This window comes from Lissotriton helveticus, chromosome 2_1 (genome assembly GCF_964261635.1).
Source record: "Lissotriton helveticus chromosome 2_1, aLisHel1.1, whole genome shotgun sequence".
Lineage (NCBI taxonomy): Eukaryota > Metazoa > Chordata > Amphibia > Caudata > Salamandridae > Lissotriton > Lissotriton helveticus.
The window spans coordinates 520,396,913-520,415,176 of NC_136059.1; the positions used below are offsets into that span (position 1 = coordinate 520,396,913).

At 49.1% G+C, this 18,264-nt stretch overlaps 1 protein-coding gene across 6 annotated transcripts in view; it reads left to right on the plus strand.

Moving 5' to 3' along the window:
* ERBIN (erbb2 interacting protein) overlaps window positions 1-18,264 on the plus strand; it is a 912,789-nt gene that overhangs the window by 888,856 nt on the left and 5,669 nt on the right. For all 6 annotated transcript variants that reach the window (XM_078675167.1, XM_078675172.1, XM_078675168.1 and 3 more), the window contains one exon: window positions 2,397-2,471. In XM_078675167.1, the coding sequence (XP_078531293.1) occupies window positions 2,397-2,471 (75 nt within the window). The remainder of the gene's footprint in view (window positions 1-2,396; window positions 2,472-18,264) is intronic.

Consider the following 18,264-nt stretch of genomic DNA (forward strand, 5'->3'; position numbering starts at 1 on the left):
CCGTAAAACTCTATCTGATAACCCAGGACCATCTGAAGGACCCAGGCGTCCTGAGTAATCTGAGCCCAGTTGAGAGAAAAATGACCAAAGGGACCTGGGAGGGAGATATCAGTCTCACCTGATGCTGAAAATTGAGTTCCTCCTTGCACTCCACCATGGTAGCCACCTCTCCTGTGCATGTCTCTGGGAAGCGGGATCGGGAAAGGTAGAAGGTGTTGCCACCATTGTAATCCTGCCAAGAGAAGTTTTGACAGTGTCGAAACCCATGTTAAAAGCCTCTATGGAAACCATGGCTGGGTGATCTGCCTCAGAAAAGCTTAGCCCTGGCAAAAAAGGTTAGAATAGAAGTCCTTCTTGAACGAGGTTTGGGCCTTATCCATTCAGTAACTATTGACAAACTTGGCCAGATCATTGATGAAGGGATCCTCAAAAAGGAGGCACTGTGCCCGCTTTAGCAGAAGCCAATTCCGAGAGCTTTGGGTATAAACACATCCAAATTGACTTCCTGCACTCCAAAGAAATGGCACAATTAGCATTCCCCACTTGGCAAAGAGCGCGTTGGGCCCATCCTGCCAAGATATCGGGGTCGACAGGGTTCCCCGATTCCGTAGCTTCCAACACCATCTCCAGGGTTTTGGCTAGCAGCCCAGTAATATCCAGCAGGCGATCCTGGCAAGATAGCCAGACTCTATAAATGCCTTTCTTAGTGTCTTTAGAGAATTTTTTCAGGAAAGTGTTCATATTGCTAACCACCTCCGGGGTATCGGAGACATTGTCATCCAGTCAGGCTGGGGTATTCTGTCATGAGCCTAGTCTGAACGACTTTGTCAAACCCCTTGTGGAGGTGGGAATGAAGGTATGCCGCAACGTCGTGGAGTACAGTCACTAGATCTGGGATTAACAATGTACTCCGGATCAAAGTCAAGGAGATCCGACTGGGACAAGTCCTACGAGGGAGGACGGCTCCTCTTGGCAGGAACTGGGCTGTCATCTGGTGGAATGGCCAGATCAGTATGGGCATCATTGCCTTGGGGACGAGGAATAGAGGGAGGAGTGGAGGGGGGGATCTGGGCCAGCAGGGGTACTGTAAATGTGGTCTATCAAAAAGGATTGGGAGAGCGTCAGTGTGAGGAACTTCAGCCCCCTGGTCCTAGGTGTGGGGGAATTCTCTGGAGAGATAAGTGAGGGCTCGATAACATGCAAATGTTTTGGGGGTGGGCAGCATAGCGACACACTCCGCAATCATGTGCAGTTGGCGAGCGCAGGGTTGCAGGGCAACAGCCAGGGCCTTATTCACAGTGTGCTGGACTTATGAGTCCAAAGCCTCAGCCAATTCTTCCCCCACTTTGAAGTCCTCCACTGTATAAGGCTCAGCAGGGTTCAAAGAACCGGATTTATCCATAGTAGAGTACAACAAAGCGCCTCCAATCCTAAGGGGAAGGAAATGAGTGTACCAAGTACGATCAAGGGAGTAACAAGGACCCCAATATATTTTGGATTGTCTAGAGGTCAGCACCGCTCACACCGACTGTGTCTCCAAAATTAGGGCAGAGCCCTTGGGTTAATATCAGGAGTGTCAAGCCTGAGCATTCCAGCAAAAACACCTGGAAGGATACTTCAAGAGACTGAGCAATGTGAGGGGTGGGAGGGAAGAAAGAAGAAAAGTAGGCCCCTCAGGCTCTGATATAAGCTAATTAGACTGCAGAAGAGCACACCACTGAAGGCCAGGAATCGGCAAAGAACAAAGCCGACAGTGTGTGGAAAAACCCCTCTTAGCTCCCCACCCGGGGTCCTACAACCAAAAGGGCACTGCTTGGGGGGAATGGGGGAGGGAAGGCGCCCGTACATTAGCTGGCAAGGGAATTGGCCCCCAAACAGGGGGAGGGAGCAAGAAATGCAAACCACCAGGACATGACAGAACGCAGCATGCTATAGAACAGTAATAAAATACAATACAATACAACACCAAGTGAAAGTCCTCCTAATGGGTTGTCCATGATTTAGGGGTTGGTGGGCCCTGATTGGCTGATGGTCTTATGGGAAATGTAGTTTTTGTGTTTTTGATTAAACAACTTCTAACTTATGCTCCCAGCACTGGATGGTAAGTGTCTGCAGGGCGTGTGATTCTACAGCACTGTAATCTACAAAACGTTAGTTACAATGTAAGTAAAAATTTCCATCTACTATCTAGTGTGTGCTTTTGCTGGTAAAGGTAATTGACTACAAACTCATTCATGTCATGACCTCAAGATACTGATGTTTTTCTTTCTCCGTAAATTATTTCAGTGCCTGAGCTTGTGTTCTTTCTAGAAATTTGTTTAAAAAAAAAGTTTACTTGTACTGGTGAGGCAACTTTTAAAAATCACAACAGTAAATGAGTTTTCTTTCATTTTAAGGGTATATTTGTTACCAGAGTACAGCCTGAAGGACCAGCTTCCAAACTCTTGCAGCCAGGAGATAAAATAGTGCAGGTAATTATAGCAAACTATGTTCAGTTATTGTTTTTCTTCATTTTTCTCTTCATTAATACTCATCCTCTTGCTTATTCCATGCATTTCCTTTTTTGGCTTAGTGAGAAATCGCAGGCAAGTATAGTGTATTTACTAAGATGTCTGCTTTTTTCATCATGGATGTCTTTCATAACTGTGTAGAATGGCATTGGAAGTTGCAGAAATAAACTATTGTTCTATTTGACAAAAGGGTAGCAAACTAGGCAAAAATAATATCTGTGGCTGTTGATACTCTTGAGAGGTGCTGTTTTTCATTGTGTAGAGGCTAGCTCCAATTTTCTTTGAAGTATTTATAGTCCTAATTCCCAGTGCAGCATTGTTTACTCCTGCTTTAGCAAGGTTTTAAAAGAAGGATGCCTACCCTTACCTGAGCATCTCTATCTTAAAAGCCAGCCGTTAGTTGCATGACACTTGCGGATCTCGCAAGTCAAAGAAAATAAAATGTTAATGGAGTGTTACACGGAGAGTTCCCTGACTTTTAAGACCCAAATCAGATACCGCCTCTGCTCTCCCATATAATCGGAAGGGATAGAAATTCCCCTAGATTTTGAAACTGTATGGATGTCATTAGGTAATTACCATGTCCTTGGGAATGAGGTGTTCTGTACCAGGAATTACTTTGACTAAGTGTTGTATAAAGCCACATGATTTCTGATAATACAAAAAACCTCTGAGAGGTTACTAGGGACTATCCAAGAAATATCAGGAGCTTGGATTCCTTTTTCCATTTAGTGGCTTCATTCTGCACATTCTTACCATCCACTTTCATTGCTTTCCATCTCCATTTGACATTAATTCCAATATTACAGCTAAATTGTAATTTCATTAACTATACACAATTTAGTCAAACACCCTTTTTTGCCTATCGCTGAATTATTAGCAATATGTGTGTTAAAGGTTGAAGGTTTAGAAGGTATTGAAAGTTCTACAGTTTTGATGAATGATGTTGCTAATTACTGTTTCTTAGACCTTAGTGCCCACTTCACATAGTTTGAATTCAAGGCCTTTGCAAACCTAGCGGAAAACTTATTGTTGAGAAATAAACAGACCAAAGGACCAACTCTGCTTTCGTTTTTAATTAAAACAATGCTAGGAAACAAAGTAAGAAGGTTTTGAACAGTAAAGGAAATGTAATAGTGTCAAAGTAGGAATGAAGCTTTCCAGAGAATAGAAAAGATTGTCAGGCATAGGTCATAATAAATACTAATACATGAAGTAAATGAGTAATAGGACAGATGGGGAGAATAAGGTGAGTAGCAATAGGAGAATGGAGACTTAATGGGAACATTAAATAGAGTAATGCTAGTAACCTCTGTAGGAAGGAGTAAAACCGTAAAGAGGCCAAGAAATGCAACAAAAAGCCACACCTGTGAGTGACTGGATTGTGTGGCATAATGTGGGGATAGGAAGGTTAAAAGTAGCTGGAGAGAGGGAGGAGCCAAGCTCGCGAGCGTAATGGTCGCCTTTTAGCTCGGCTCCCGCAGCCCTCCGGCCTGATCATGTATCCTGTATAATATCCTGTCCGGAGACGACACATTATCGGAGAATCGGAAATGGAACACCTCGCTTGTACTCACCATTTGGCCCGGAGGTCTCGACGTGCAGCGGCTCCGAAGTTGTGCCCTCCGCAGGACCGGGGCCTCCGTGGAGCCTAGACCGGGACCGAGCCTGTGGGGTCCGACGACTGTCGGCCCCGGTCGAGAGAGTGAACCAATGGTGAGAGCCGGTGTGCGAGAATCCCGGCGATCCTGATCCGGGCCTGCCCTGGTGACCGCGCGGCCGATGTGGGTGAGATGCACCGGGGACTGATTCTGTGAAGGGGTCCTCCCTTTGCCGCTGCTCTGACCGGCGGCCCTGGACCTCTGCGGCCGGACTCTGCTTGTTGGGGGCGCCGGTGCTGGTGTAGGCGGAGACCCGCATTGGGCGGACATCCTTTCGGCACCAAGGCTGCCATTGCTGGGAACCCCCCGGAGCTCTGTGAAGTCCTACATTTTTGAACTGTTTTTTGGGGGTCGCGGAGGGCGGCGACTGGGCTGACTTCGCGAAATGGCGGCCGACCCTCTGAAACATGAAGCGCCTTGTGGCGGCGGGCTTGGGTTGCCTAATTGCGCGGGGGTCCGGTCTGGTGAGCGTGAGCTTACGGTCAGAGATATCCTGGAAGCTCTGAGATCCCTGCGCGCATACCTGACCCCCGATGTCCCTGTGAGTCCGCCACGATCTGCCGCCATTTTGAGCAGCCGTTTCTTCTTGCCGCCCTCTTGCTTCAGTGACTCCATTGCCTCGCCCCCCTCGATTGCTGCAAGTGTTGCTGCCGCTGATCGAAGATCATTTTGTGTGCCGATGATTTTGGAGCTCCCTGTTTTTCGAGGTTCTGACCCCGGGGACTTGGACATTGTGCCGCGGCCCTGTTTGGCTCGGATGCCTGGAAATATTGGTGGACTGCCGCCTGCACCTGCTCCGATGGCTTTGCCTTTGTTTACTACAGAGACCCCCTCGCCTTCCCAAGTGTCAAAACTGAACTCCTGTTCTTCATCACCCGTGCTGCGATTGCTGATGCATTTAAACTCTCTGCTCGGACTTTTGCTCACTTGCGGACCGATTTACCCCCCATGGTTACGTGGTAGTCAAAAAAAAATTCGACTGTGTGCTGGTCTTGTATTGAGTATTTCATTTTACACTGTCATGTGGGTGGGTGGAATTTGTGGTTCAGAAGGGATGGGGGTGATATGCACGACTCCTGGTTGATTATGGGTATACGACTTAGTGGCGCAGTTGTTTGTACCCATAGAGCGTTGGGTGGTCCCCTCCTCTATAAGTTTTATGGCGCTTGATGGGGTGTCGTCCTGGTCTGTTTTTGCTGCGATTGTCTGGGTGGGCGGAGGGCGGCGGCCGACCATATTGATTTCTGTTCTTATGCTCCTCCCTCCTGTTTTCTTTATTTCTGCTTTTGTTTCTTTTTGTCTCGTTCTTCTCTCTTTCCTTCTTGCTATATTTCGGGTTCTGGTTTAGGGCGACAGGCACGCTGTCTGAAGGGTAGGCCATAGCCTTCTACAGGGGTGCACGGTGGGATGGGTGGGTTGGGTTCTATTTGTTGTTTGTTTTATGGTTCTATGGCCCTTTTGTATCTCTTTATAGTAATGCCGCGTCTGTCCCTGCCTCCCGTGGTGTGTTCAGGGTGGGGTGTGTGGCGTCGTTAACCCTCCTTTTATGGTTCGGTTGCTTTTCTTCTCGATTGCTGTACCCTCACTGGTGCTGATACTCCTGTTTTCTCCTGTACTCCCGCCACGGGACGCCTGTGTCGGCGTGTCTTCTTTCTTTCGTTTTTGTATTTCATTTCTTTTTTTCATTGTTCCGTCTTGTCCTCCCCTCCCCCTCTTTCCCCCCTCTTCCCCCTCTTTTCCTCGCCCCCGTCCCCCTCCCTCCTTTTTCCTGGAGGTCACTATGACGGGTTAGTTTTGATTTAAGGTTTCTCCGATCCCTCTGTTCTGGCTTAGCTGTGGTTTGGGTGGTGGGCATTTAACGATGATAATGTTCAAGTGTCGATTATGTCTAAATTATCCCGATCTTCCTGTGTGAATTGTGTTGCCTCTCCTGTATTGCGGCCCCATACCCCCTTATTGTCGCTGAGGCTGGTTCTGGGACTTCGGACATCTCTATATTGAAAGTGAGCCTGTCGTACACCTTATCCCCATATTATAAAATTAACCTTTTTTGCTCCTGTGTCTTGGCCCTCTGGTTCCTAGGTATATTCCCCCCTTTTTACGATTGTATTGCCTTTGCTTCTTGCTGATTGACTCTGTAATGTTTGCCTTGGAACTTCTGATTGCTTTACGTATTGCGGCCGGCCGATTTGGTTGTAGGCCTAGACTTGTATATCCTTTTGACGCTAATAAAGGTTTTTAAAAAAAAAAAAAAAAAAGTAGCTGGAGAATTTCCATTAATAGCAAAGCAGGGATTAATGGGTGGCTTTCAAAATGGGTATGAAGGATGTGGATCCAAAAAGGGGACTTTTAACAAGCTAGGCAAAAAAGACCCAGATGGTTAATAAAGGTTGAGAAAAAAATACAGTCTGATCAGGCCGGATGCCACAGGCCGTGGAGAAATGGGCAGTCTGGAAAACAACAAAAACCTGAGGTTTATGCGATGGGAGGACATCAATTAAACTACTCTTAAGGTACCGTAGAAGTGCAGTCTCAGTTGCCTAGGTGGTAGGTGGAAACTGGTGAAGACATGGAGCATGACCGCTACCCACAGCAGGCCCAGAGTGTTTGAGTATAAGCCCAAAAAACTCAATTTCCAAAAATGTAAAACCCTGTTCTATAACTCTCCTAACAGAACTTTACTGCTGGATCAAGATGGGAAATATCTGACTTCACATTACATACTACGTGGACTTGTTACAAAATCCATACTACTAACTAAAAAGGATGTGGTGGAAGGAGGTATCAGGGCCCATCACATCTAAAAGACATGTACAATAAGTAGCCATGAGAACAGAGTGGAAATATTTCAGGAGCTATACAAAGAAAAAAAATCAAAATAATACAATTAATTGACCGTACAAAAGATACTGCCAGAGATGCTGTAAAACCTAATCCCCAACCCAAAGGAATCGGGCAGAAGCAGAGTTCAACAGCCAGAGAAGCCATCCAGATGTGTGTGAAATTATGTTGGGATATAACACCAAACATCTCTACAGGTAAAGATGCTGGTCACCAAATGACAAGGACAAAGGCATCCTTGAGAAGACGTGTTCCACTCCCAACATTGATAAATAGTCATATTGTGGATATTACTCATTATTCCTCATTATCACCTGATACTTGTGCATTAGAAGATGAAGTGGAATGCTGGCTTTCAAGTGAAAATGTCATCCACCTGGTGTTGCTTATATGCAAGAAACAAGACAGTGAACGAATACAGCGGACAACACCTATACATGAAAGAAGATCCTTTTCATAGGCAAAAGCCGAAATGCTGAATCTCCCCCTGTAACTTAAACCTGACAAACTGAACATGAGAACAGAGTAACAGCTCGCACCATCAGTGTACCAACAAACTAAGCCACCTCTTCCATTTGAGCGAACTTGATCATCGCTTACACATTGATATCTGGATTGCAGTGAGTTAATTCGCCAGTCTAGTTTAAAATCTTAAGCATATATATTAAAATGGCCGAGGAGAGGGTGCTACCCTGTGTGCATTTAATCCAAACCTATGCAAATATTCAGTAATTTACATCTAGAAAGGTCCTCAATTGGCATTACATCTGCAAATTGCAGCCCAGAAAATTGTCTAAAGAAGATTGTATCTTATAGGTGCATGGCCTCCAAAATAAGTGAAAGACTAAGCCACAACCAGTTAGTGAAAGGTTCCACATGTCTACCTTGATTTTTGCACACTATATAAAAATGAAGTAATTCTAATTATATAAACCCACGAAATCCCCAAATGCCTCCTCGAACATTGGGCTCAGGCGGAGGGCACCTCCTTCCTTAGAAAAACTGAGGACCAATTGCTGACCTATGGCACACTTTGCTACCTGTACACAAACTGATGATTTCTAATGACGATTTCCCGTCCTGAAGAGAGACACACCTGATAAGAGATGCTGCCCCCCTTCTCCCTGCTGCACCTGGATCTGGTTTCTTACTCTTCGCTCTCCCCTCCCCCGCTAGACCACTGTAACTCCATATAATATTGCGGTACAGCCCTTTCCCCTGAACTGTATCATCAGTTATCTCCATCACACCGTGCTTCTCGTCCTATCTTGTTTTTGTACACTAACTGTGACCCACCCCCATTGCGGAGCCATTATCTGCTGTGGATCATCTGCCCATATGCAAGTACTTGATGGTTACATGTACTACTGCCACGCTTACTCAAAACTATGCAAAAATCAATAAAATGGTTTTGAAGAAGAAAAGAAAATCTCTCGAAATCGACAAATTACACAGCTTCTCTAATTAAAAATATTTCCCATTATTTTCAGTCAGACTGGGGAGTATTTCTCTATGTACATTTGCCAGTTTCATGTGGGAAACAGTCACTTCTCAAAAGGAGTGGTTTTCAAGGAGGTGTGTGTCTGTCTGTCTTACACATTTCAGCCCATAGAGCAGTTGTGTCCCCTGGGTGGATGGTTTGAACCACTTAATATTTGGAACCTTCACAACTTTATTAAACTAGTTTGACGAGGAGGCCATTTCCTAAGCATGTGTGTTCCATCATTCAGCTGTATCTTAAAATAGAAATGTCTTCATTGATGCATATAAAATCAAAGTTTGTCTGCACGCCGACAAGGTAATGTCCTAGACTAGTGATGGCTCAAAAATGTAGCCATTAAAGAAATGGTGAGACTGCTTTAGTCTTCCCTGGACCACGTGTTATCTTTTGTTCCCCTTCTGCAAAAGGTCTACGTTTATGTGGGTTCATGCAGGTCCCATCTACAAGCAATTAGTTGATGCCAATCAGAATAATGACATGTATTTCCCACTCAAAAACATGTTTGCCTGTTGATGGGCTCCTAGACTTGTTCTATTAAATTCCTCCATCACTGAGACCAGGTTGGTAATGCTTAAATCAGTGACTGGTAACATCCATTGCTGCCATTTGCCAGTTCGCATGTGTCATTTTCGGACGGGGTTTAACAAATCCCAAAAGTATTTTCATATGACCTGTTGTGCTGGTCTAATGAGCATTCCTAAGTTAGAGGGAAATGCCCAGCCATGGATCACTGTACCATATGGATTCAGAAAGTATCTACCAATGGATCCCGTCAAGGACGAAGCGGACCTGGAATTCCTTGTGTTCAGAGAGGAATTGGTGTTTTTAAGACAGACCAAAACTAGTTTGGATATGGTTGGTCACCTTCTAAAATGGCACATGCAAATTTAAAATAATGAAATGGAATGTTACCCATAGGAATTCCCACAAGCTTTTCCATTCTTCACTTTTTAACAGTTTTCAGTCATGCTGTTAGAGGTTATTGTGTCAATCGGAACCAGCTAAAATGTCCTAGAAAATGACAGAAGTTGAGTTACTCTGCTATTACAGTTTAGTGGTATTGTTTCCATTCTGTCCTTTCCCATTGGTGTTTTTTTTCTTAGAGTGAAGTGGATGTGAGCAAACCAAACAATGCATTTTTGGAAATATGAGCTACACTTTGTTTGCTATGGGTTACTGCAATCTGTACTGTGTAGTTATAGTTCAGCCGCACTTTCCAATGAAAAGGCATTTTTTGATTTGCCTATAACTTTCGACCTTGTGGACGGATCTGCACCAGATTTGGCAGTCGCTTAGCATAGTCTGATAAGGTCCTGCTTGTCAATTGTCGTGCAGATCCTTGCTGGCTAGAAAATGTTAAAGGCAAGGGTGAAAAAAAATGAGTTTTCCCACTTGAGCTCCCATTGGAAATTTACCTACAACCCAAAACGCTGAGCGAATTTATATCAAGCTTGTCATGAAAGTAGAACTTAACTCAAAAAGCGTGCTTTTGTTGGTTTGTTGTAAATATGTTCAGTCGTTTTTGAGATATAAAGGTTTCAAAAAAGTGTCTGTAGAGCTTAAAAGGGTCGACACTATTGTATATCTGTGCCTTTTAAATGTTAATCACGTTTTTAGTTTTATGGCAAAAGTGATTGACTGGAGAAGGGCTCTGAAAAATGTTTTTTTCCATAATCTTAAAATTGCGTTTTTGTACTGTGGTAAAAAATATATATGCATTCATGGGGGGCCACCCTTAGGGATGTCAGACCCAGTGGAGCTGCTATGGGGTACCAAGATGCGTGAAAAACTCTTGTCTCACAATGGTAAAAGCGTAGAAAGTGATGTGCCATTTGCAAATCAAAAACCCATTCACTGCACACGGCCAAAGGCCACAGATTGTGGGGTGAAGCATCTGGACGGGGTGGGTGCAGGCCCTGTGTCATAATAAAAGTAGCACTTTTAATCCCATGCTGACATGACATCTTTTTGCAGCATACTGAAGTCTGTGGCACAACTGTTAAAGATTTGAAATAGAGATGATCCACCGCACGAGCATACACACACAGTATCACCATAAAACTGGATGTATACTTGATTGGTCCCTTGAGTAGACATTTTTGCAAATCCTCTGTGAGTTGTAAGTTTTGAGGTTGAACTGTCTGATTGCTAATGACATCTTGGGGAAATTTGGGAAGCGTCACTGGGAATGTATTCTACCCGTTGCTTACCATTGGCTTTGTGGTATGTAACTCACATGTTCTTGCTTTCTTTTTGTTGACTTTATTTGTTTTAGGCTGCTTGAGTTTGTCCCTTCCGTTGCCCAAACCTTTTTCACAGTATCCTTCCAAGTGCTCCTTTTCTGTAATGAGGCTTTTAAATCTTGTTCTTATATTTGCTGTGCATTCAAAGTCCGAGGTCAAATGTCAGCCTCTGCCTTCCAAGGGAGCTTGGTGTTTACTTTTCTTTCTCTGACTTAAAAGTGGGAGGATTTATGTGACAATCATGGTGGTTATAGGGGTAAGTCTGGTAATTCTGAAGTGTAGTGGAAACAAATATTTTAATACCATCAAAACAAATCAATACACTAGATGTTGTCATTTCCACACATTATCGTTTGTGTGCTGTATGCTGTTATTAGTAAAACTGTGCATCTGGCAAATGTAATGGTAATTTTAATTGAAGATGTATTGTCTGAAATGGTCGTGCGCTACCACACCATGCATACTCCACTTTTCCCCAACCCACTCTGCACCACGCCACTGCACTCTACTCTGCACCACTCCACTGTGCACCACTCCACTCTAAACTGTGTTACTGCCCTTCACTTTACATCATTCCACTCTACGCCACTTCACGCTACGCCCTTTCTACTCTGCATCACCCTACAATATGCAAATGCACTCTGCCCCACTTTGCTATGCACCACTGCACCCTGCACCACCCCACTCTACTCTGCAACCCTTCATTCTGCCACTGCTTTCTACGCCAATGTACTCCGGTCTGTACCACTCTGCGCCAGTGCATGCTGATATTCACTCTAACCCACTCTAATCTTCTCTGCACCACTGCACTCCATGAAACAGCACTCTACCCTGCACCACTCCCCTCTACTGTGCACCATTCCACTCTATACCACTTAGCTCTACTCTGAAACAACCTATTCCAGGCTACTCCTCTCGACTGCGATCTACTCTGCAGTCTATGCCAATGCTTTCTACACCACTTTACTCAAAACCAATGCCTTCTACCCCAATCTACTCTGTGCCATTATACTCTACTCCGCAACACTCTACGCCACTGCACTCTACACCATTGTACTCTACCTCACTATACTCCGCCACTCTGTTCTACTGCTCTCTATGCCACTCTACTCTGCACCACTGCACTCTACACCACTCTACTCTGCACAACTGCACTCTGTGCCACTCTACCATACACCTCTGCACTCTACGACAGTCTACTCTGCAACACTGCTCTGTCTGCCACTGAACTCTATGCTAGTGCACTCTACTCTGCACCACTTTACACCACTCTGATAATGCCCTCTTCACCACTCTACTCTGCATCATTCCATTCTACCCTACACTACTCTGCACCGCTCCACTCTCTGCCACTGCATTGTACTCTGCACCACTCTACTACACTCTATACCAGTATGCCACTCTACTCTGCATCGCTCCACTCTACGCCACCGCACTCTGACAATCCATTCTACACTACTTTAATCTACTGTGCACCACTGCACTCTTAATCTGAAAGAGACACGTTAGTGATAGATTCCTTACCTTAGAATATCCCCAGGCGTCCAACTGGATCTGGAAACCTTTGCATAGCAATACCCCTGCGCGTCGGTAGGCGTCGTCCGCGGCTCCACGTCCGTCGTCGGCGTCGTTAGTGCCGGAATGACGTCGCCGGAGTACGTAGACGCCGCCCTCGCGCGCTGACGTCAGTTCTTCTTTTTTCCGTGCCAGCTAGCGCAGATCCGCAGAAGCTCTACCCCGTAGTCACTTTTTGACTAAACTTTTTTGATCTTTTGATCTGTTTTTCTCGAGTCGCTACGACTCCTACGGTGCCGGTAGGGATGCCCGGGTTCAAACCCTGTTTCAAGTGTGGCCGCATGATGTCGGTTACCGACACCCATCGCCGGTGTCTTCAGTGTCTAGGCCTCGACCACGACGACCGAACCTGCTCCGACTGCCGGGCCCTGACATCTAAGGCTAGGGGGGAGCCGTCCCGCTAGCGGCTTGAGCTCCGGCAGTCGGCCCGGTCCCGGTCCCACAGGAGGTCGAGGGACCGGTCGCGGGGTCGGAGCCTTCGTAGCTCCGGTAGTCTGCATCGGTCTTCAGGATCCAGGTCCTCAGGTAAGAGGCATGAGAGGTAGGAAAGGCGTCATCGTTCTTCCGACCCACCCCGACGCTCACACGATGCGGCCGGGGGTTCGGGTGACACCACCCACACGGCTCCGACGGAGTTGCGGGCGTCGCCACCTGCCCCATACCTTCCGGTCCCTGGGCACGGTGCGACGCCAGAGGAGGTTGAGCGGTACCTCATGGCCATAAGGTCTCTCCCTCCTCCGCCAGGCTCCGTGGTGCCTTCGGGCCCAGCGGTCCCGGCTAGGGGGCCTAGCGGGTCAGGTGCTTCGGCGCAGACGCCGTCGGGTGCTTCGGCCCCGGTGCCGCAGGCCCCCACTGGATCCGGTTCCGGATCCGGGTCGTCGCCGGTCGACCTCACGACCTCACCGACGTCACGACCTCACCAACGCCGACCCCTAGGGTGTCGCCCCCGGCGACGTCGTCCCCAATCCTACCCTTGATTCGGTTCCGGTGCCGGAGCAGCGCCGCTGGGCGCCGCTCTCGATGTCGTATGGAGACTTTTACTTCCACGAACCGGCCCCATCCGTTGAACCTGAATTTCAGGTGATGGGTGACGAGGGTGATTGGGAAGGGTCTGTAGACAGGTCTCAACAGGACTGGCCATATGAGCTTGGGGATGCCAGTGGACTGGACACTTCGCCAGACACTGGTTTTGTCTCCCCTTCAACCGTGGCTACGGAGGAGGGGGCTGCCTACAATGTAGTGTTGACGCGGGCGGCCAAGGCATTGGGCCTAGAGCTCCCCGTCGCGGCCGTGAGGACTAACCTCCTCACTTAGGTCCTTAAACTGCAGGCAAGCTCCACTGAGCCTCTGCTGCCGTTTAATGAGGCCTTGTGCGACGTTCTTTTGGGCACTTGGTCCAAGCCCGCTACAGGTCAGCCTGTAGATAGGAACGTGGCCAGACGCTACCGCCCGGCTCCGGGCGACCCTTGCTTCTTGTCCACCCACCCCACCCCCGAGAGCCTGGTTATCCAGGCCTCTACTTCCCAGACCGCATTCCCGACGGCTCTGCCCGATCGGGAATCCAAGAGGTATGAACAATTCGGTAAGAAGGTGTTCTCGTCCCTAAGTTTGGGACTGCGGTCTGTCAATACCGCATGCCTCTTGGGCCGCTACACCCACACTCTGTGGGACACGGTCGCGGACGTGCTGCCACAATGTCCGGAGGAGGCCCGGTCTAAACTCGCCCAAGCCCTTGCGGAGGGTCGAGATGCGGCACGCTATTCCATCCGGTGTGGGCTAGATACCACGTACTCACTGGGCAGAGCGATGGCAACGACGGTGGCGGTTCGACGCCACGCCTGGTTGAGGACTGCCAACTTTTCGGCTGATGTCCAGGCCACCCTTCTGGACATGCCGTTTGATGGCCGTCGCCTCTTTGGCGACAAGGCAGACCATGCGCTTGAGCGTTTTAAGGACTCCAGGGCTACGGCCAAGTCCTTGGGCCTCTCGGCCCCACGCCAGCAAACGGGTGCCTTTCGCTCCTTTCGTGGCCAAGGAAGGGGCTCCCCCACACGTGCTGCCAGCCACGCACCGCAGAGTAATACACAGGGCGATGGCTGCTGTGGAAACCACCGTGGCGGCGGTCGGGAACAACGGCGAGGCCAGTCCACACCTCCCCCTGCAGCATCCGCCTCAAAACCCTCCTAGTCCGTGCTTTCAGGCCCCTGTGACGCCAGTGGGGGGCAGGATTCGCCATCACCACTTCCACTGGCGCACTGTCACGTCGGACATGTGGGTGCTGCAAATCGTCTGAAGGGGCTCCTCCCCTTCGAGGCGACCCCTCCAGCCATGCCACCGCAATACCACCGCGTGTCGGGGAATCACTTGCAACTTCTGCAAGAGGAAGTTACGTCCCTCTTGGCCAAGGGGGCCATCGAGCGCATTCCTGGGCCAGAAGTAGGGTGTGGTTGTTACTCTCACTAATTTCTGGTACCCAAGAAGGGCAAAGGGGGCCTACGCCCTATCTTGGTCCTACGAAACGTCAACTGCTTCCTCCGGAAGGAGAAATTCAAGATGCTGACATTGGCTCAGGTCTTAGCTGCCCTAGACCCTGGAAACTGGATGGTAGCGTTGGACTTGCAGGACACTTATTTTCACATCCCCGTCCTGCCGGGCCACCGGCGTTACCTACGGTTACGGTAGGCCACGAGCACTTTCAGTTTACCATGCTCTCCTTCGGCCTTACCAGCGCCCCACAGGTGTTCACGAAAGTGATGGCGGTGGTCGCAGCTCATCTGCGCAGGTTGGGGGTTTCAGTCTTCCCCTACCTCGACGACTGGTTGTTGAAGGCGGGCTCGCCCCAGACAGTCGTCAGCCACCTCCAGACTACGGCCGACCTCCTGCACCTGCTGGGGTTCTCCATCAATGTCGCGGAGTCACACCTGTGTCCCTCTCAGAAGCTCCTCTTCATCGGAGCGGTTCTAGACTCTGCGCAGTTTCGGGTTTATCCTCCCGAACAGCGGGTTCGGGATATTCAGGCTCTGATTCCGATCTTTCAGCATTTATCCAGAGTCTCGGTCAGGTTGACGCTGCGGCTGCGAGGGCTGATGGCCTCCTGCATCCTTCTGGTGCATCACGCCCGGTGGCGGATCCGGGCTCTGCCGTGGGACCTGAAGTTTCAGTGGGTCCAGCATCAGGGCAACTTGTCCGACCATGTCTTGATCTCGAAGGGCACTGCAAGACAGTTGCAGTGGTGGCTCACGGACCACGATTGGGTCAGCGGCAGATCCCTCTCCCTACCCCAACCGGAGCACGTAGTTGTGACGGACGTGTTCCTCCAGGGCTGGGGGGGCCACATGGGAGAGGCGGAGATCAGAGGCCTCTGGTCTCCGGCGGAGTCCCAGCTCCACATCAACCTTCTGGAGCTGCGGGCGATCCATCTTGCACTGAAGGCATTCCTCCCCTCTGTCCTGGGGAGTGTAGTGCAGGTATTCACGGACAACACCACCGCCATGTGCTACTGCAACAAACAGGGCGGGTGGGGTTGGGGACCCTATGCCAGGAGGCTCTGCACCTCTGGCAGTGGCTGGAACATCAGGGTGTGACCCTGGTGGTTCAACACCTGGCAGGTTCTCTGAATGCCAGGGCGGACGAACTTAGCCTTCGGTGCATGATGGATCACGAATGGCGTCTGAACTCGGACGTGGTGCAAGGTCTCTTTCAGCAGTGGGGAGAGCCTTGGTTAGATCTATTCGCCACAGAAGAGAACACGCAATGTCATCAGTTCTGCGTGTTGGAATTTCCAAGGCGGCACTCGCTCGGAGACACTTTTCATCGCGCGTGGAGTTGCGGTCTATTGTACGCCTTTCCGCCTATACCACTTCTGCCCAGAGTGCTGAAGAAGATCAGGTGCGACCGGGCCCAGGTTATCCTTGTGGCTCCGGACTGGGCACGAAGATATTGGTATCCAGAGCTACTCAGCGTGTCTGTCGATCCCCCGATTTGTCTGCCTCTTCAGGAGGACCTTCTGTCGCAGAAGCAGGGGACTGTCCTCCACCCAAACCTGTCCAGTCTCCACCTACAAGCTTAGAGATTGAGCGGCGACAGTTGAGGTCATATGACTTGCCTCCTGACGTCTGTAATGTCATTCTGGCAGCCAGGCGTCCCACCACAAAGTCGATATACGCCTGCAGGTGGAACAGATTTGTGGCATGGTGCACAGCAAAGGCTGTGGATCCACTCTCTGCCCCCTTTCTGAGGTTCTCCTCTTCCTTCTTTCTCTTGCCCAGCAGGGCTCTGCTCTGGGCACTATCAAGGGCTACCTTTCTGCCCTTCCCGCCTTCTTAAGGCTACCTGATCAGCCATCTTTGTTCAAGTCCCCAATTGTAAATAGGTTTTTGAAGGGCATCACACACATGTTCCCTCCTGTTCCATTTGTGATGCCTCAGTGGGACTTGAACCTTGTACTTACTTATCTGATGTGCGCTCCCTTTGAGCCATTTCATAACTGTCCTCTCCGTCTTCTTACTCTGAAGACTGCTTTCCTGGTTGCCATCACCTCTGCCAGGAGAGTGAGTGAGCTCCAGGCTCTTTCTTCCAAACCTCCTTTCCTTTCTGTCCATCCGGACAAGGTTGTGTTGCGGACAAGACCCTCTTTCCTGCCCAAGGTAGTCACAGCCTTCCATATCGGGCAGTCCATCACCTTGCCCACCTTCTTCCCGCCTCCGCATCCCTCGAAAGAGGAAGAGAGGCTCCACCGTCTGGACCCAAAACATGCGCTCTCTTACTATCTGGATCGCACACTCCAGTTCCGGGTGGATGACCAACTCTTTGTTGGTTACGTGGGCGCTAAGAAAGGACGGGCGGTGCACAAGCGTACCATCTGTCGGTGGATCGTATTGTGCATCCAGGCGTGTTACTCCTTGGCTAAAAAGGAACCTCCTGTTGGGCTTAGGGCCCACTCCACTCAGGCCACGGCGACTACTACTGCCCTGGTCCGAGGAGTCCCCTTGCAGGACATTTGTCAGGCAGCTTCGTGGGCCTCGCTGGCACACGTTCGCGAGACACTACTGCCTGGACAGTCAAGTCCAGAGGGATGGCTTCTTTGGCCGTTCCGTCCTCCAGGACTTTCTGGTGTGATTATTGGTTTGCAGACCCACCACCGGGGTTGGTATTGCTGGGGTATCTATTCTAAGGTAAGGACTCCATCACTAACGTGTCTCTTTCAGATGCACAAGTTACTACTTGTGTAACGATATATCTGTAAGAGACATTAGTTAGTGATAGATTCCTTACCGACCCACCCATCCTCCCCGTTCTGCGAACCGATATCTAGGGTTAAGGTCATCCCCTTTCAGGGCCCTAGTTTCATGGCACCGGTGTTGGTTCTATCATGGCTCTGCGTATCTGGCGCGGAAAAGCTGTGTATCAGAACTGACGTCAGCGCGCGAGAGCGGCGTTGAAGTACTCCGGCGACGTCATTCCGGCGCTAACGACCCTGACGACGGACGCAGAGCCGCGGACGACGCCTACCGACGCGCAGGGGTATTTCTACGCAAAAGTTTCCGGATCCAGTCTGACGCCTGGGGATATTCTAAGGTAAGGAATCTATCACTAACTAATGTCTCTTGCAGATATATCGTTACACAAGTAGTAACTTGTGCAACACTGCACTATACGGCACTCTACTCTATGACACTGCACTCAACGCCACTTCACTCTACTCTGAAATAATCTACTCTACACCACTGCACTATTCCACTCTAGACCACTGCACTCTAAACCATTGCTCTCTACAACACTGTACGCCACTGCACTCTACGCCATTCTGCCCTACTCTGCACCACTGTGCTCTAGACCACGTTACTCTGTAGCACTCTCTCACCGCACTCTGCACTCTACGCCTCTTTACTCTGCGCCACTGCACTACTCTGTGCTACTGCACACTATGCCAC